The following is a 20,623-nucleotide window of genomic DNA, read 5'->3' on the forward strand; positions in this document are numbered from 1 at the left end:
CACTTCTCTCATCTGTGGTGATGGGCAGCTCCCACAGGTGACTGGGAGTAAGGTGGGGGAACCTCACAGCCAAGAAGATTCTCTTATCATGCTAATCTAGGTAGTCTCTTGAAGTTGCAGTCAGAAGAATAGGCAAAAAGGTCTGTCTATGGTTCTTAGTCTCTTCTCTGGTGGTTAATTTTCTTTCCAAACATTTGATGTGATTTCTAGGGAAGAGGCTTAAGACAGTTGCAAACCTTTTGAAAAGTTTCCTCAGTCAGATAAGGGAACTTTGGTTTTGAGGCAGCTTCTAAGGCCTTCCAATATTTTTTTATTAAAAAGTGCTTAGCATGCCAAAGCATCATACTTTGGAGTATTGTTTTCTGAGCCCCAACAATAGGCACACACATACACACACCTGATTAGATCCATTGAGTCAAAGATGTGGTCTTTTCACCTCAAATTTTAGTGGCTAGTACGGTGTAAAATAACCAATAGGTGCTCATTAAAAGCTTGTTGGAGCCGGGCGTGGTGGCACATACTTGCAATCCCAGCATTCAGGAGGCGGAGATCAGAGGATCATGGAGGTTCGTGGACAGCCTCAGCTATTTAGTAAGGCCCTTCGCAACTCAGTGAGACCCTTTTTCAAAAAAAGAAAAGACTAAAAACTAGATGAAAAAGGAAATCCTATGGAGGAGCAAACAAGACAACTTAAAGGAGGAGAAAGGAGGGGGGAAGAGGAAAATCTCTAAAACACACAATGTACTTAAACATATCAAAGTCAACCACTAAGCTGAGCAAGGGAGGGAGGGACGGGGAGGGAATGGGGTAGGAATTGGGTAGGGGTTAAATCAGTGATGTGTACATGTCTGTACACACAAGTTTTTTACCCCAATATGATGTATGAATATAATGCACCAATAAAAATTAAAAAAAAAACTAGGGCTGGGGATGTAGCTCAGAGGTCAAATGCCCCTAGGTTCCATCCCCAGTACCACAAAAGAAAAGAAAAGAGAAGAGAAGAGAAGAGAAGAGAAGAGAAGAGAAGAGAAGAGAAGAGAAGAGAAGAGAAGAGAAGGAGCTTGTTGGATGATTGTTTCCTTGGGGTCATGCCACTGTACACACCTACCAAGCCTTCTCATAGATATTTGATTACCCCCTTTCTTACTGTAATTTGCTGTTTCTCAGAGGAAGAAAATTCTTAGTGGTTTTATTTATTTTTGACACTGGGGATTGAACACAAGGACATTCTACTTCCAAGCTTTATCCCCAACCCCTTTTTTTTTTTAGTTTTGAAACAGGGTCTTGCTAAATTGTGGGGGCTGGCCTTGAACCTGTGATCTTCCTATCTCAGCCTCCTAAGTGCTAGAATTCCAGATGTGTATCACCACTCCTGGCTCTTAGTAGTTTTAATTTATATGATTTGATAGATCAAGACATATGTTATCAAAAACAATAATGTAAAGAAATATTTGGGAAACTGAGACTTCCTTTAAGGTGTCTGTTAATCTTGAGAAATTAGTCAAGAAGTAAAACCTCAGGAAATAAAACAATGTCTAAGCCAAATTTTGCTAAATATTTATTTACTTTATGGGATGGGGGGCACTGGAGATTGAACTTAGGGACATTCTACCTCTGAGCTACATCCCCAACCCTATTTTATTTATATTTTATTTTGAAAGAGGGCCTTTCTAAGTTGCTTAGGGCCTCACTACATTGCTGAATCCAGCTTGGAACTTAGGATCATCCTTTCTCAGCCTCCCAAATACAAGGATTACAGGTGTTTGCCACCATGCCATGCCAAAATACATTTTTAAAGGTTGCTGTCACTTGCATTTCTAGTTCACATGCTAAATTGCAACCAAAAAAGAGAAAAAATAACTTTCTCTCCTGAGTTTTTAGTTGGAATTGATCCCTGTAACGAAATACAGATTAACAAGAGAAAAACAAACATAAGTCTATTAACATGTATATTTCATGTATGCATGAAAGAGACTCTGAGAAATGAAAATTAAAAATTCTAAGATGTAGCTTTGAAATCCAGGCTTAAGTATCAAATTCATCTGGAACAAATAAAGACACTAGGCCAGTTACAGGCAAGTGTCCAGGAAAAACACAGTAATGAAGGGTGAGGTTTGTTAGGCAGATTGAAATCTGTGCCTTCTGTCCTGGTAAGCATCTCTAGAGATTTAGACTCATCCTTCCCCTGGTCCAGGGAGGGAGACACCCTTATAAGTGGAGGTTTCCTTTATAGATGTAAACTTCCCTTACAAAATGGTAATTTTTACTGTGTTTTCAGAGCTTCTGCTATGACTGCTGCTCCTCAAAATAATCCTTATGCCAAAAAGACATATTTAGATGTGGCATGTTCTGGTTTCCTACACAAACTTTAAAGAAATAGTATTCAGAAAGCAGATGTTATCCCTGATCTTCTGCCAGTTTCGGCCACGATGTAGTCTGCTCTCCATGGCATCACAGAGCTTCAGCGCACAAAGACGCTGCCATCCACTCACCTGCATTCAGCAGCATCAGGTGTTCAAGAGGGCATTCCCAAGACTGGGCATTCCCAAGACCGGGCACTCCCAAGACCAGGCATTCCCAGGGCCAGCTTTCTCAAAACCCAGAGTGGCAAGAGCCCCCTGCTCTAACTCATGTTCTAGCACTGATGAGCTGGATGTCTATAGGCAAGAACTTAACCTGTTTAACTCTTGGTTGTTGTTTTATGTTTGATTTTGTTTTTGTATTGCTGGGTACTGAACCCAGGGGCATTCTGGCTCTGAGCTACTACCCCAGTCCTTTTTTTATTTTTTATTCAGAAACGAGTTCCCATTAAGTTGCTTAGGATGGCCTCAAACCTGTAATTCTCCTGTCTCAGCTTCCCAAGTACTGGGATTACAAGTGCACACCACCACATTTGACATTTTTTTTTCCTCTTTTAAATCACCAGGATTATCAACAACACTTACAGAGTAAAAAGTGCACCTGATCAACCTAGGAGATGGCTTGTGATATATGTATCTAATAAAAGATGCCTTCTCAGACTATATGCATAAAGATTCCCTATAAATAAATAAATTTAAAAGCTGGAAATCCAGTGTCAAAAATATAGGCAAAATATTTGAATAAACACTTTACAAAAGAAAATATAAGCCGGGCGTGATAGCGCACGCTTGTAATCCCCGCGCTTGGGAGGCAGAGACAGGAGGATCACGCAGGTTCGAAGCCAGCCGCACGCGCTGGCTTAGGAGACCCTGTTTCCAAATAAAAATGTAAAAATAGGTCTGGGAGTGTAGCCCGGAGGTAGAAGGGCTTTCAGGAACCCCAGTACTACAAAAAAAAAAAAGAAAAAGGAAATATATAATTTGCTAATAAAAGTCTACAAAGATCCTCAATATTTACAAAGATCCTCAATATCATCAGTCATTAGGGAAATACAAATTAAAATTACAATAAAACACTATCACACCTCAGTTAGATGCCTAAAATCAAAAGGATACTAATACAATGTGCTAGAGAGGATGTAGAACAATTGAAATTCTCATACATTGCTGATAGGAATATAAATTAGTATAATCCTTTTGGAAAACTCTTTCCAAAATGTACTAAAAATAGATATGAGTATCTTGTGGCCCACTGATTCTACTATGTATGCATACTTAACACAAATGAGTATTTGTGTCTATCAAAGAACATATATAAGAATGTTAATGGTAGCATTAGTCAAAATAGCCAAAATCTGAAATCATTTCAAATATTCATCAGTAGCAAAATAGATAAATTATGGCATAGCCACGCAATGCAATATTACCAAGTAATGAAAAGAGGACTTCTATATCTAATACCTGGATCAATCTCATAGACATAATTTTGTGTGACAGAATCTAAACACAAAAAAGAATATATTTGGTGTGATTTCATTTATATGCAGTTCTAAAATAGTTAAAACCCATCAGAGTTGATAGAGTTGAGAATGGTGGTATCTTTAGGGATTATCAACTGATTAAGGGTTCAAGTGAGCCTTCTTTGGAAGTGGGAACATTCTACACGTTGATTTGTGTTCTGTTTACACAAGTGTATACATATGTAACAATGTATTAACATTTATTTACTGAGCTGAGGATGTAGTTCAGTGGTAGAGCAATTGCCTAGTGTGCATGAGGCCCTGAGATTGATCCCCAGTTCAGGAACACAAAACAAATTAAAAACATTTAAAGGGCTGAAGCTGTAACTCAGAGGTAGAATACTTGCTTAATATGTGAGAGGCCCTGGGTTCATTCCTCAGTAACACACACACACACACACACACACACACACACACACACACACACATTAAACTTAAATAAAATCTATGTACTCTATAAATATAAATTTCTATTAAAATTATAGGTATTGGCAATTTCAGTGACACTAGAACATGAAAATTAATGAGATAATGACAGGTTTTGTAAATATGCATAATTTTAATTTTTAAAAAATTTTTATCTGACTTTATTTTCTAAATACTTATAGTGAAGATAAATTTATTGTATAAAATATGCATGATATTAAACTATTAAAACCTGATTAAAAAGCCAGGCGTGGTGGTGCACACTTATAATCCAAGTACTTGGGAGGCTGAGACAGGAGGATATCAGGTTCGCAGCTAGCCTCAGCAACTTGTGAGGCCCTCCACAGCGTAGTGAATCCCTGTTTCTAACTAAAGAATAAAATAGGGATAAGGGTATAGCTTGGAGAATGCCCCTGAGTTCATTTCCCACTACAAAAAAAATGATAAAAAGAACACTTATTACATTAATAAAAGTAAATTAAAGAGTAAACTTTGTCAGTAGAATAAAAATTTTGATATAGCTTCTAAAGTTCTCATTCAAAATATAAGGCCTACCTTTTAGATAAGAATGTTATTTTGATTGTTTTTGAAGTAAAACCTATATATGGACAAGACTCACATCTACCAATAGGATCAGTTTCTTTTTCTTTTTTTAAAAATAGTACTAGGGCTTAAACCTAGAGTCATTCTAGCTCCAAGGCGCACCCTAGTTATATTTTATTTTTTCATATGAAACAGTTCTTGCTAAGTTGCTGAGGGTCTCATTAACTTGCTGAGGCTGGTCTTGAACCTGCCATCCTCCTGTCTCGGCCTTCCAAGTCCTGGGATTACTGGTGTGTACCACCACACCTTGCTAACAGGATCAATCATTTCATAAAACTGCTTTTGGGACTTCTGGCATATCCTTTATAACTTCTGTGCTAGTACATTAGTCCTCTGAGATACTGTTTACAGAGTTATATACAGTGCTAAGTTTGATGATAATATAGATTGACTTGAGTAAAGTTTTTGAAGTACAAAAAAAATGACAGATATTAAAGACTAGTTTTCTTCACATAGTTTATCAACTGGATATGAAAACAATCCCAAAAAGAAGTGTTTGAAAATGTCTCAAGATTTGGAAAATAAATGACTCATTGGGGAACCTCCCAAAGAGAAGGATGCTACTTTAAAGGAATACATTCACTTGGATATATTATGGACTTTTGTTACAAAGGGAAATTCTGATGTAGTTAAGCAAATTTTGCTTCAAAGTCTTGTAGGATAAAAACCTTAAAACAAAAAAGGTGTTTGAGTAAGCAGGAAATAATTAAGACAGTCAGAAGGCCTGCTAATTAACATTAGGTGAGGGAATACTTGGAAATGGAATTCATATTAACTAGAAGTTCCAGATGACATGCATCTTTATTAAAAGAAACAGAAGTAAACAGTACATTAATTAAACTTTCAGATACACAAAATAGGAATGCTGTACGAATGCAGAAATAACATGCTGAATTTTGATTAAAATATCAAGCCACTAAGAGGGGAAATAATATGAGTAGGCTTTGAGTTTGTAATTTACGCCTTCAGAATGCTACCACTTAAATGTATAAACATGTCAGTGACTTTCCTGATTTTAGGATCTGTTTTATTAACTAGTTGGTATCAATTCAATAATAGAATTCCCTGAATACTTTGAAGCCTTTTATTTATACATTTCCAAAATCAAAAACTGTCCTTAATACTCTCAAAGATTAAGACTCTAGCTTATTGGTGAAAATCAAAGAATTTATCTACATTTTAGATCATGGAAATGTTAATCACACTATCCTCAATATATCTTTAAAGGAAAATGTTTGTCCTTGGTGGTGGTGGTGTGGTGTGTGTTACTGGGGACTAAACCCAGCAGCACTCTACCGCTAAGCCACACCCTCAACCATATTTTATTTCTTATTTTGAAACAGGGTCTTGCTAAGTTGCCAAGACTGGTCTTAAACCTGCGATCCTCCTGTCTCAGCCTTCCAAGTACTGGGATTACAGGCAGGTACCACTATGTCCAGCCTGTGCTTCGAATATGAAATTCTCTGCCTTATGGCCCAACTGACCTAAATGGTAACATTTCCCTCTCTACCTGTAGCCAATTCTGTGCTCAGCTATCAGGTGTGAACCCAAACCCCCTGATATTTATTTCTAACCTTAAGCACACCCCTCCTGTTTCTGCTTCTAACCATTCACTTCCTGCATTTTTCCACTTCTAGTCTATACTTATCTTCATCTGACCTTCAAAACCTACAAAATGCCACTTCCTTAATGAAAAGTGTTTTTTTTTTCCTTCCCAAGCAAAGGAAATCATTTTCTGCTCTCTGCTTTCATGCCTCTTGCTAGTTTCTGTCATAAATTAGAGGTTTCTAACGGACACATCTCCTGCTAAACAGTAACTTTCTTAAAGTCTGTACCTAGTTTATTACTATTCTCGTCATTGTCTAGCACGTTGTCAACAATTATCATAATGTTAACATGCAATTGTTAATGAATAATATACCTCTTTTAAAAAGAGATATAAAAAGGAAATCTCTAATTTCTTCTTCTGTGTGGATGTGTGCCTATGTGTGCATCCTGGGAATTGAACCTAGAAACATTCTACCTCTGAGCCAAGCCTCCAGCCCTGTCATATTATTTTTTAAATTTGAAAACAAGGTATCACTAAGTTGCTAAGACCCTCACTAAATACCTGAAGCTGGTTTCAAACCTGCAATACTGTCTCAGTCTCCCAAGTACTGGAAATACACATGTGTACCATCACACCCATCTTTCTTCTTAAAGAAAGAGAGAAAAATATGATTTTATGTATCTTCTCAATATAACTTGAGTCAAATGATTGTTGAATAGCATAGGTAATTTCATTGAAGGCAACTGTGGTTTAAAACTAAACTACAAATTGGCCACAGTGGTATGTCTCTATAATCTCAGTATTTGGGAGGCTGAGGCAGGAAGATCACCAGCTTGAGGCCAGGCTTAGCAATTATAGAGACTCTGTTTTTAAATAAACAATAAAGCTGGGTGTGGTGGCACATGCGTGTAATCCCAGCATTCAGGAGTTTGAGACAGGAGGATCGCATGGGTTTGAAGCCAGCCTCACCTACTTAGTGAGGCTCTCAGCGACTTAGTGAGACCCTGTTTCCAAATCAAATATAAAATAGGTCTGGGAGTATAGCCCGGAGGTAGAAAGCCCCTGGGTTCCACCCCCAGTACAAATAAACAAACAAACAAACAAACAAACAATAAAAAGAGCTGAGGGTATAGCTCAGAGGTTGAATGGGGTTTGATCCCCAGTACTTAATAACAACAATGAATTGCAATTATAAAACAATAGTTATTTTCCATTTAGGATGACTGCTGTGTGCTTTTATAATATTAAGGATATATTAAACCCCTTCTCCCTGTGTAAGAAGATTAGTCACCGTGCAGTGATCAGTTAAAGAAAACATCATGCTTATTTATACCACCTGCTCATGTGTAGAACATTATTTAATTTTGGTGAACTTCAGTTTCTTCATCTTAGAGATTAGAAAAATCATTGTCAGCCATACCTATTTCAAAAATTTATTTTTTTAATTTTTATTTACTTTTTAAATAGGTATAAGATATATTAATATAACAAGATAATGTAAATAATAGTACTTTGTAAGTTATAGAGGTATTGGGGGATATTGACATAAGAAAGAGTAAAAGAGTAATATGAGAGGTTGCATGAGCAAATGGCTGAAATAGGTCAGATTCTTTCAGGTCAAATTGATATGAAATATCAAATAAAATGCTTGAAGCAAGGAAAGGTTTTGGTGTGCAATAACTTAAGTTTCTGTCACAAGAAACTGAGTAATTCCAATGGGGAAAATATGAAGATTACTGAATTACTTTGCTGCTTTATGAGTTCTATAAGATTGCAAATTCAATCTGAGGGATCCTTACAGATGAAAGAGTTTCAGGCCTAAAATAGTCTCCAGTCTAATTTACTGACTATTACCAATTAGGAAGAATGATTTTATTTCCTTTTCTCATACTATTGAGGTCAGCTTAATAAAAGTCTAAGACCTTTTCCATCATACTTTATATCATCCTGAAGTTTTAATATACTTGCTGAAAAAGAACGTGGAATTCAGGGATAAGAAAAATATCTCAGCATTATTTATTCTAAACAACACTCCCATCTGGAATAACTTTATGGCACCCTGTTACTATGTCTAGTCTTGATATACATCACTGGATGGATGGATGGATGGATGGATGGATGGATGGATGGATGGATGGATGATGGATTCAACTCAGGTTAAAGACTGGGAATTGACTGCTGACTCCCAGTCAATGAGGATTTTTTGGGGGGCGTAACTGATGACTGAACCGAACCTGGGGTATTCTACCTCTTAAGCTACACCTTTCATTTTTTGTTTTGTTTTGTTTTCTAAGCAGCCCTTTTCTTTCTTTTTGTTTTGTTTTGTTTTATTTTGTTTTGTTTTGAAGCAGAGTCTTTCTGGGTGACTGGCTTTGAACCTCCAATCCTCCCATCTTAGTTTCCCAAGCACTGGGTTTAGAGGCCTGCACACCACACATGGCAATCAGTGATGCTTTTAAAGAATATTTTAGTAGAAATATGATCTCCCAGCATTTTTTATGAGTCCTGAAAGCTTTGGTTTGCTCATATGCAGAAACTTGTAACAGAAAAACATAAATGTTATGATTCCCTAGTCGTGCCTTCCCTCTTGATCATCCAGGCCACTGGATATAGTTCTAAATTAGCTAGGGCAATTAACAAATATATTTTCAGTTTAAATTCTCTTTTTCTTTTAATCAAAGTTAATCAGCATATCTGTAGACATTTTCTAGGTGTACCAGCTCTTCCTGGAGCCTACAAAGCTCCAGTTTCTCTCCCAAAGGAGCCACTGAACAGGGCCTGTCTTGAATAGCAGATGAAGGTCTATGAGTTAGATTCTGTTAAAAGTCATCTGACCCCTCAGAGCCTGCACATGGGCTTTGAGGATTAAAAGCATTTAGTAGCTTCGTGATCAAAATGCCAAGATGTAGTTAAATGGTTTGACTAGTATTCATATTGTCTTGTGGGTATTGTCATTATTTAAAACTTTTTCTTGGAGTGGCAGTAATTAATATGCATAATATATAAGACCCTTGTCTGTTGGATTTTAGATAAATTGCATTGCCAAGGAGCAACAAAAATATAACTAGTCATAACTAAAATTAATCACATTTCTTCCCTTTCCTATTCTCCACAACCCAAAGTAAAAATTTTAATTTGGTATAAAAATTAAATTTTAACTTTATATTCATGTCATAGTTAAAACATGAGTACTCAAATGAAACTAGCATTGTCTAAATGACTTCTTTCATGTTACCATCATATCATGTAATCTTACTGGAGGGTAGCTGATTTTGTTATATATTAAAGACTTCCCTGGAGCGTAACTTACAACTTTTGAATATCAGACAAAAATTACCTGCTTTAGCACAGTCATTTCTTCCTAAGTCATCACTATTTTTTTGTTGTTGTTGTTTTTGCTAGAGTCTGGTTAAGTTGTTCTGGTTGACCTTAAACTATACTCTTCCTGCCTCAGGCTCCCAAATCATTGAGATTATAGATATGTGCCACTGTGCCCAGCAGTCATCATGGTCCTTGGGTGGCCAAATATGAAAATAGATGGCATGGAATTCTGTTGAAATCAGGATTTCTGAACTAATCTATGCTAGAGTAAAATCTATATCGAAGCTGGGCATGGTGGTGCATGCCTATAATCCTAATATTTGGGAGGCTGAAACAGGAGGCTCACAGGTTCAAAGCCAATCTCTGCAATTTAGTGAGACACTCAGCAACTTAGTGAAACTCTGTTTCAAATTCAACAAACTGAGGGTATAGCTCAGAGGTAGTACCACTGGGTCAATCCTCAGTATATCCCCCCAAAACAAGCAAAAATCAACCCTATAAATAGAATTTTCTACTTGATATAGGGATCAAATTTCTATTTTTAATTTATTAAAGGTGACTTTTTCTATGGTTGGATGATATAAGAGGCTTTAATAAAACTGTGTCTCTCTTAGAAGATAAAGGGAAGTTGAAAGCCAGCAGTTCCAGCTCCGGTCAGCCTTCAGGCTCTGAAGGTGGCGCATTTCTCCTCAAATCTGGCTCAACGCCCCTGCCACCTGGAGCAGCCACTTCTCCCTCCAAGAGCACAAATGGAGCTCCAGGGTCTGTTTCTGAATCAGAAGAAGAAAAAGCCAAAAAATTACTGTACTGTTCACTATGCAAAGTGGCTGTGAACTCCCTGTCACAGCTGGAGGCACACAACACAGGTGAGCAGCTCTCTTTGGAATTTAAATAATGTGTATAAGAAAAGCCAGCTTTCCCCAACATCTTATCCACACCCAAAGTGCTCAGACAGCGAGGGTGCTGATCTCCACACTATTGGATCCAAAGGTGTGGATTTGAAAAGGTGTCATCCCTGCGCTTGGGAGGCTAGGACAGGAGGATCGCACAGGTTCGAAGCCAGCCTCAGCTACTTAGTGAGGCTCTCAGCAACTTAGTGAGACCCTGTTTCCAAATAAAATATAAAAAAGGTCTGGGAGTATAGCCCGGAGGTAGAAAGCCTTTGGGTTCCACCCCTAGTACCACCAAAAATAATAATAATAATAATAATAATAATAATAATAATAATAAAGTATGTGCATGAGCTGGGGGGGGGGTTCCCAGTACTTCGGAGCCTGAGACAAGAGGAGCGCAGGTTTGAGGCCAGCCTCAGGAATTAGCAAGACCCCCAGCAACTTAGTGAGACCCTGTTTCAAATAAAAAAAAATGGAAAGGTCTGGAGGTATAGCTGGGAAGTAGATTGCTCTTGGTTTCAGTTCCCAGTACCACAAAATAGAAAAGAAACAATGTACATAATTTGATATTTGAAATTTTTAGGATATTTAATTAGTACAGTCCCAATTTTGAAAATAAGCATTTGTAAGTATACAAAAAAAAAAAACCCTGGTAACTAGTGGTTACCTTCAAGTGGTGAAAATCTATGTAAATAATCTCTATTTTCTTAAGCTTGTCTACATTTTCCATATTTAATTTTATGCCCTCATGTTTTCCTATTTTTACAATGAAATTGTATTAAATTTATATAATCAGCATTAAAAAATGATCATAAAAGTTGGGCATGGTGGTGCACACCTACAATCCCAGTAACTCAGGTTGCTGAGACAAAAGGATCACAGGTTTGACACCAATCTCAGTAAGTTAGCGAGACCCTTAGCCACTTAGTGGGACCTTTTTCCAAAATGAAAAATAAAATAAGCCGGGCGTGGTGTCGCACGCTTGTAATCCCTGTGCTTGGGAGGCAGAGACAGGAGGATCACGCAGGTTCGAAGCTAGCCGCGCTTGCTGGCTAAGGAGACCCTGTTTCCAATTTTTTAAAAAAATGTAAAAATAGGTCTGGGAGTGTAGCCTGGAGATAGAAGGGCTTCCAGGAACCCCAGTACCACCAAAAAATAAAAAATAAAAAAAATAATGCTGGGAGTATGCTCAGAAGTAGAATGCCCCTGGGTTCAACCCCCCCAGTACCACAAAAAAAGGAAAGAAGGGAAGGAAGGAAGGGAAATTTTAAAATGATAATAATAAAGCACTAGGAACCTCAGCCTGAAGACAATCTTCTGAAGGATGAGAAAAAAAAGAGTTTCCCATGATCCTTAAACAGCTATTTGACATTTCCCTCTCTCTGTCTCTGTTTTAGGCTCTAAACACAAGACCATGGTTGAGGCTCGTAATGGAGCTGGTCCAATTAAGTCCTATCCTAGACCTGGGTCAAGATTAAAGATGCAGAATGGCAGTAAGGGATCAGGACTACAGAACAAGACATTTCATTGTGAAATCTGCGATGTTCATGTTAACTCAGAAATTCAACTCAAACAGGTAGTGTATCCTGGATCATTATACACGGTTCTTTTCCCGTGTATAGACTGGTTCTCACCTTGCTCAGAGTTAATTCACTAATTTTTATATATTGCATAAAAAAATGCAGCACATATGGGTGCTATATGGAAGAGAGAGTCAGTACCCAACACCCAGCACCTCCTACTGCCCTGTGTCAGGCTCCAGGCCAGGTGTTAGAGCTGTAGGGGCAGCACGGCCACCTGGAGCTTACAGTCAGTCCAGCAAGAGCCTGGGCAAGTGAGGGGTAAAGCCTGTCTCCCCAGGCCCAAGATCTAGTTAGGAAGACAGACTAGTCAGTAACTGTGGTAACACCAGAAAAAGTCTGCTGACTTTTACTGTCTCAAGAGGACAGGAGGACAGAGACATTATAATCCCAGGGGAGCAAGTCTTAAATGAGACAGTCAAGGTTTTACCCAAACCATCCTGGAGCGATGAACCTAGAGCCGGGAGTGGAGAAACCAGAAGTTTCTTCTAGGAAATATAGTTTACATGGATTCAGCTAATGCATCAAACATTTTTCAGCACATTTCTAGCCGAAGGCATAAAGATCGAGTTGCAGGGAAACCACTGAAGCCGAAATACAGCCCTTACAACAAGCTCCAGCGGAGCCCCAGCATCTTAGCAGTAAGTTTACCTCGCCTGCTCACCTGCTTGGGTGGGCGGCCTTGCTGGGGAGACTGAGGTGTCATGGGAAGGTTGGGAATGTATTTGGCCATGCTGGGGATTGAACTCAGGGCCTAACACATGTGTTCTACCACTCAAGTACCTCCCCCACCTAAAAGTTGTGAACTTAACTAATCCCTCACAGACATCAATTTCAGAATTGACTGCTGAGTCAATGACCCTGTCATCCCAGCTACTCAGAGGTTGAGGCAGAAGCCTTGCAAGTTGGAGGACAGCCTGAGCAACTTAGTGAGACCCTGTCTCCAAAATATGATAGATAGATAGATAGATAGATAGATAGATAGATAGATAGGTGATAGATAGATAGATAGATAGATAGATAGATAGATAGATAGATAGATAGATAGAGCGAGCGAGCTGGGGATGAAATTCAGTGGCCCAGTGCCCCTGAATTCCATCCCCAGTACAACAAAAGCCTTACTCTTTATCAAGACCTTGTCAGGAGACTACCTTGTTTAGTATATAAAGAAAAACAAAGGTGGTACCCAAGACATCTTGCAGTGTTTTAGAGGAACACGGGTTGCTTTAATAAAAAAAAATCCATCCATTTCACTTAAAAGCCTCCTGTTTGGAGTGTGTGTGTGTGTGTGTGTGTGTGTGTGTGTGTGTGTGTGTATTGTGCCTTCAAGAAAGCAGCGTTTGCTGAAGGCACAGTGGTACACACCTGTAATCTTAGTATTTGGGAGACTGAGACAGGAGGAAGAGGATTGCAGGTTCAAGGTCAGCATCCGTAATTTAGTGACACCTTCAGCAATTTAATGAGACCCTGTTTCAAAATAAAAAGGGCTGGGGCTATAAATCACATGTAAAAATGCTCCCAGGTTCAGTACTAGTACTGACCCCCACAAGGGAGAAAGTCGGGTTTGTTTTGCTCTTTCCACACCAGCAAGCATGTTGCTAATCAGCCTGTCTTACCTTCTCTACATAGATACTAGTTTTCAGTTTCTTTGCAAAATTACCTAGGGTCTCCAGCAATGGGTGTCATATAAATACCCAGATGGATGGATTTTCACTCTCCCTGGAGCTCAGCCCAGTGCCATGTTAAGTCTGAGATTAGGCTGGGATTGGCCAGCTGGAGGCGACACTAAGATTATCTTCCAGCTTCACCAAAGCTTCTGGCCCATGCTGCAAGCAGGTGGTACCTACATTAAGCAAATCCAGCTTGCACAGCTCCTCTTGATTACGAGAGAGAGAGAGAGAGAGAGAGAGAGAGAGAGAGAGAGAGAGAGAGAGAGAGAGAGAAAGAGAAAGAGAGAGAGGGACAGACAGACAGACATTAAGAATTGATTGTTTACTGCTCAGGAAGACTCTACCCTGGGATTCTTTTACACAGAGAAAGTTTCTGGCCCAGTAACAGTCATTCCCAGCAACAAATATTAAATTTACCTGTTATTTTTCAGGGAACACTCATTAAGTGGCCAGTGGAAGGTATAAATTAAGTTTGTTTTCTTGATTCTTTATGGATTCCTAATGTCCTGAACCCTAGTTACTCACCTCAGTGCAATTTATATTAGATAAGTGCAGAGTCAGGCTTCTCAAAACAATCAGACAAAGACAAAAACCTCTTGTGGCCACATGATGATTTAATACAAGTGTGAGCCACGCACAGTGGTTCATACCTAAAACCTCAGAACCTGGGAGGGTGAACAAGGAGGATCGCAGGTTTGAGACCAGCCTCAGCAACTTAGCAAGACCCTGTTTCAAAATAAAAAATAAAAAGGGTTGAGGGTGTAGTCAGAGGTAAAAATGCCTCTGTACAAAAAATGCCCCATTACAAAAAAAAAAAAAAAAAGGGTAAATTTTGAATTGCTGTTCATTGCCTTCTGGGAATGTTGTTGCTCCTGCCGAGCACTTTGGTGTAGGTTCAGAGGTTTCCTGTGCCCCCCACCCAGGATCAAAGACCAAATATAAGCTGTCCTGGAAATCATTCAAAGTCAAGTTATGCCAGGAGCCTTTGAAACCAGCTTTGTGAAAACAATCAGTTCTTGATTTTTGTGTGTATGTGTGTGGTACTGAGGATTTAACCCAGAAGGTTCTACCACAGAGCTACACCCCAGCGGTTTTTATTTTTTTATTTTGAAATAGTTAAGTTACTAAGCATGGGCCTTGAATCTGTTATCCTCTTGTCTCAGCCTCCCAGGTGCTGGGATTTCAGTCATATCCCACTGTGCCTGGCTCATTTCTTAACTTCTGAAAGTAGATTTTTAAAGACTTTTATTTTTGGTGTTGGAGGTTTAAGACTTTTCTTTTCTTGGACTGGGATTGAATCCAGGGGCTGTATACCTCTGAGCTACCCACCCCAGCCCTATTTTATTTTATTTTGTTTTTATTTATTTATTTATTTTTATTTATTTATTTATTTATTTTGGTGGTACTGGGGTTCCGCCCTTCTACCTCCGGGCTACACTCCCAGACCTATTTTAACATTTTTTTTTTTTTTTTTTTTTGGAAACAGGGTCTCCTAAGCCAGCGCGCGGGCGGCTGGCTTCGAACCTGCATGATCCTCCTGTCTCCGCCTCCCAAGAGCGGGGATTACAAGCGTGCGCCACCACGCCCGGCTTATTTTGTTTTTATTTTGAAACGGAGTCTAACTAAGTTGTGGAGGGCCTCACCAAGTTGCTGAGGCTGGCCTCGAACCTGCAATCCTCCTGTCTCAGTCTCCCAAGGACTGGTATTACAAATTGTACCCACACCCGGCTTAAGACTTCTTAATATTGGCGTTTAACTAATGAAAATGTGTCAGCGGTGGTCTTCTTCAGAAACAACATCCTTAGCCCACTCTTGTTTTTCTTCTTCCATTAGGCAAAACTCGCATTCCAGAAAGATATGATGAAGCCTTTGGCACCAGCCTTCCTGTCCTCACCCTTGGCAGCGGCCGCGGCGGTGTCCTCTGCACTGTCGCTGCCGCCCAGGCCCTCGGCCTCCCTCTTCCAGGCTCAGGCCATCCCGCCAGCTCTCCTGAGGCCGGGGCATGGGCCCATCCGTGCCACGCCCGCCTCTATCCTGTTTGCCCCCTACTAAGGTCTGCAAGCCCCAAGGCAACCTGGGCCAGTAGGAGAGTTGAGAAGCCAAGCCAAACAGATTTAAGCAACTTGAGCGTTTTGTGTTGCAGTAAGTACCCCACCTACCCACAAAGTGCAGCCACCACCTCGAGCCCCAGCTCCAAAGAAAACCAAGTCACTAGATTTAAGAGTGCTTTAATGGCCCGCTCCTGCGAGCTAGGAACCTGAGCAGCATAGGCTTTATCTTCCTCTTCCCTCCCTACTCCAGCCCCCTCAACTGGTGTATCTGAGATACTTGGTTTATTGAAAACGTGTTGGTCATAAAGAAAAGAAGAAGAAGAAGAAGAAAACCAGTCTGTATTTTCCCATGGGTGTGATCTGGTGTAGAAACAATATGGAATATTTTCCTGACAGACTTGAAAACTAGGATCTTCCTCAGATGCGTGTAAATAACTCTGGAATCCAACCGGGCATATTCTAATGTGGAAGAAAAATAGAACACAAGTGCTTACTTGTGAATACCATCTTCCCAACAGATCACAACATATTCTTGTTGGTGTACTATTGTCGACAGGGATTGTGTACTGTTTTAGACCCAAGTACTGTTGTATCCTGTGTAATTCTAGATCGTATCTCTTGTCTGAATTCAGCATTTTTTAGTTGCCGTGTAAACGTTAGGAAGCAAAGTAGCTTTGAATTTTTCTCTTTAAGAGAACAAAAGATAATGTATTTTCTTTATTTCACATTTTATTTGGAGATATTTAAACAAAATAGAAAGCCATATAAACATAGCTATAATTACTACCTGTTTGCTATTTTCGTTTAACTTATTTCGTAGCTTCCTCATCAGGTTGAGTTGCTAAGCAAATATATACAAACAGGAAAAGAGCTTCCTAAATTGCACATCTTTGCACCTCCTGTGCGTTCTGCAAGAAGACAATGAATCCATGTATTTCTACGTAATTATCTTCATTTTGAACCTGTTTTCATTTGTAATGATGCTACATAACTTTGTGGCTCCCTAATGCAATAATGTACAGAAGATATAAAATTTATAATTGGACAGTTTGTCTTTCTGTTCACTGACTACGTTGCAGGTCGTGTTCCCATGCCCCCTTTCTAAGTTGATATCAACCGGACCGGAATGTTTGTGATATGGGGCAAGGGGTACCATAAAACAACAAAACAGAGTGAACTCTTTTAGAGTATCTATATCTGCAATCTGTAAATGGTAAAATGTCTGTGTATTTTTTTAAATGTACCTTTTCAATAAAAGTGCAAAAAAATAAGTCTGTTTGTAGTTTTAGTGTTATTTTCTCCTGAGACTCTGCCAATTTGAAAGCACCTAATGAAAGGTTTTTTAGCAGGAACAAAGATTGCTGCTTGCATATTTAGCATTTTGAGCTCTTATGTGCTGCATATTTATTTGCCATGTTTATTCATTGCTGCATGAGGCGAAATATTTCTGCTGTTTTCTCTCCAAGTCTCTAAGAAGTTGGGCCCAAGTGGCGAGTCATCCACAGTCACAGCCACAGCCTGCTAAAAATCTGTGACCCTGATTTCTTTTGCAACTTACTGTAGGTCCTTTAAATCTATGCACCATCTTTTATTTGGTGTCCATAGCAATTGTGGTCTCTTTTTCCAGAATCCTTTGTGTGTGTGTGTGTGTGTGTGTGTGTGGTACTGGGGATGGAACCCAGGGGCATTCTACCTCTGGGCTACAGCACCAATCTATTTTATATTTTATTTGGAAATAGGGTCTCACTAAGTTACTAAGTAGCTGAGGCTGGCTTCGAACCTACGCGATCCTCCTGTCTCAGCCTCCCAAGTACTGGGATTACAAGCCTGCGTCACCATGCCCGGCTTTTTCTAGAATCTTATTCTGCTTTTTGACCCTCTAGCTCAGCACACCCTTCTCTTTCTTCACCTCATTCTATTACTTTCTAAGTATAAAGATCAGTACCTCATTGTTTTTTCTGGTGATCTATTATTGCTCAAAAAACTACTCTAAAACTTAGTAGGATGATAGCACCCATTTTATTGCATCAAGAGTTCATGGGTCAGGAAGTCCATGGGGATGGCTAGGTCACTCTGTTCTCAGAGGTGTCAGGTCCCTGGGCATCCAGCGAGCAGTGGGCTGGGCTGGAGGGGCCAGGTGGCTTCAGGCACAGTCTACCCAGCTGGGAATGGCCGGAGGGTTGAGCTCTGCTTGGGCAGTCTACCACAGGGCCTGCACTCAGCCTCCAGCATCCTCCCCGACCAGGGAAGTCAGGAAGTGGAAGAGGCTTGGGTGGGAAAGAAAAGGCTTTTTAGGAAATATCCTGGAAAGCTCCCTCATGCCACTCATGCTATGCTCTACTGATCAAGACCAGTCCAGATTGAAAGGAAGAAAATCAGACTTCACCCCCCTCCCCAGTGTTAAGAAGAGCAAAGGATGTGTCACCATCTTTCTGCTACTACACTGTTGCAGAACTGTGAACCTGCTGGGGAGTGGGAACAGAGCGGCCCCAGGCTCCCTTCTCCCCACTAAGCCTAATGCTGTCAGTTTGGGTTTTGGTTTGGTTTGGTTTGGTTGTATGTTTTGCTTTGTTTGTGTGGTACTGAGGACTGAACCCAGGGATATTCTACCTCTGACCCACACCCTAGCCTTATTTTATCTAATCTTGTTTTATTTTTTACTTTGAAACAGGGTCTCACTAAGTTGTTGAGGGTCTCACTAAATTGCTCAGGCTCACCTCAAACCTATGACCCTCCTATCTCGGCCTGTCAAGCACTGGGATTATAGGCATGAGCCACTACACCTGGCTTACTTAACCCTGTCAGTTTTTCAAGTAAGAATTGGGATAGGAGTAAGACTTAAATATTTATTTCTAAAAACTGGAGGCCAGTAGATAGCAGCATAGTTTATAAACTTATTCCATCAAAGAGTTCCCCCAAGTGTATGAAAATTGTTGGTCTTAATATTTTTGGCTTACAAATATGTCCAGTAGAATTGTAGTTTGACATTCAAAATATGGGCTTTAATCTTCTTAATCAGACTCATTTGAACTCTAACATATTAGTTAGCTCACCACAATTGGACCTTAGAACATGATATGTAGAAACCATGTTCTGAAAGAGCTGAGTTTCAGCTGAACACTTTATTAGTTTGCTTTTTGGTACTGAAGATTAAAACCAGGGGTATTCTACCTCTGAAGTACAGCCCTAGCCTTTTTTGTACTTTTATTTGGAAACAGGAGCTCGCTAAGTTGCTGAATCTGGTCTCAGCTTCCCAAGTGCTGGTATCATAGGCATACACCATCAGCACCACCACGCCCAGCTCAGTTTAACACTTTGCAGGACTTGTTATTTTTATTTTTATGGGATTTCATGCCAATTATATTTGATTTCTCTTGCCTTATGTCTCATTGAAGCTTATTGCAATCTTCAAAAAATTTAAATGTCAACATTTAAGTAGATCCAGAAATTTACTGATTAGAGTTATAGAGTTAAGATTTTAAGATTTTTAAATCACCTCAGAGAGGAAGCACAATAGAATAGCAATTAATTAAAATGCCTGCCTTCAAAAGAAGCCACGAATAACTTCAAGCAATGGTTTATGAAACACTGTTAAACCAATATATCTTATCATGCCCTTTGACTCTAAGGTGTCAGAGTGGGTCAGCCCTCCAGGGGTACACATGCGTAAGTCCTTTTCTATGGCGTTTCTAGTGGGAGAAAACTGCTACTGTACTCCTCTGTACACTTTGTGTGAAAGTTGGAAAACACGCCGCTTCCTTGGACTTAGTTACAGCACCTGTAGAATCTGAAAGCTAGTCTTGGGTGGTATTGGCAGGTAAAATAACTAAATGTGAACTTCAGATAGAGTACAAATAATTGTTTAATATAATATTTTAATGTTAGTATGCTATTGCACATAGTTTAAGTAACTATGTCCCATAAATAAGCATGAAATATTTGGGTCATTTTTATACTAAAAACTTATTTGTTGTTTCTCTGAAATTCAAGTTTAGGTGGACTGCCTGTGTTTTTGTTTGCTAAGGCTGACAAAACCTTCCTCAAGAGCATTCCGTTTCATCTCAGGTACCATAATGCTTCAGGAGAGCAGCTATCTCTGGGGTATTAAAACCAAATAATGAGTTTTTTTAAAACATATCGTGGAAAACACCCACAAATAGGTAGAAAAAAGGAACTTACATCGAGTAAACATCAATTGATAAAGGACAGGAGCAAGAGAGGAAGCAATGTAGCTATAGACACCTTTTTCTTAAAGCTACCTGTCAAATAAACCTAAATCACTGGAAAAGGGGAAAAATGAAATTTTAATTTACATTGTGCACAACACACCCCCAATTTTCTTTATCTCTGCCCCAAGAAAATTCTGATTTTCCAAAGCAAAAAGATCATTTTTCTTTCAAAAAGTGCTTTTAATAAAATGACACTATAGTTAATGCACTGAGAAAAAGAACCAACCAAGTTCCCACTGGGGGAAAATCATACAAAGGAGAAAGAGAGGATAGAACATGTGGTGGAAATTTTGTTATGCTAAGATTCCTGAGGGGACTCTACAGAGCCTCGCTGAGAGGAGTCCGTTGGATACGTGGGGAGACAGGCAATCACTGTCTGAGGTGGTGGTAGGGAACTGAGAGGTGGCCAGGAGCTCTTTGA

General features: G+C 39.5%; 1 protein-coding gene across 2 annotated transcripts in view; it reads left to right on the forward strand.

Moving 5' to 3' along the window:
- The window catches only part of ZNF385B (zinc finger protein 385B), a gene marked incomplete at both ends in the record, with an annotated part of 320,011 nt that extends 304,037 nt beyond the window's left edge, over positions 1-15,974 (forward strand). For both annotated transcript variants that reach the window (XM_080689946.1, XM_080689947.1), the window contains 4 exons: positions 10,394-10,645; positions 12,070-12,248; positions 12,792-12,893; positions 15,756-15,974. In XM_080689946.1, the coding sequence (XP_080546072.1) occupies positions 10,394-10,645; positions 12,070-12,248; positions 12,792-12,893; positions 15,756-15,974 (752 nt within the window). The remainder of the gene's footprint in view (positions 1-10,393; positions 10,646-12,069; positions 12,249-12,791; positions 12,894-15,755) is intronic.
- Positions 15,975-20,623: the final 4,649 nt, after the last annotated feature.

The sequence above is a fragment of the Muscardinus avellanarius genome, assembly GCF_963383645.1.
Source record: "Muscardinus avellanarius genome assembly, chromosome: 2".
Lineage (NCBI taxonomy): Eukaryota > Metazoa > Chordata > Mammalia > Rodentia > Gliridae > Muscardinus > Muscardinus avellanarius.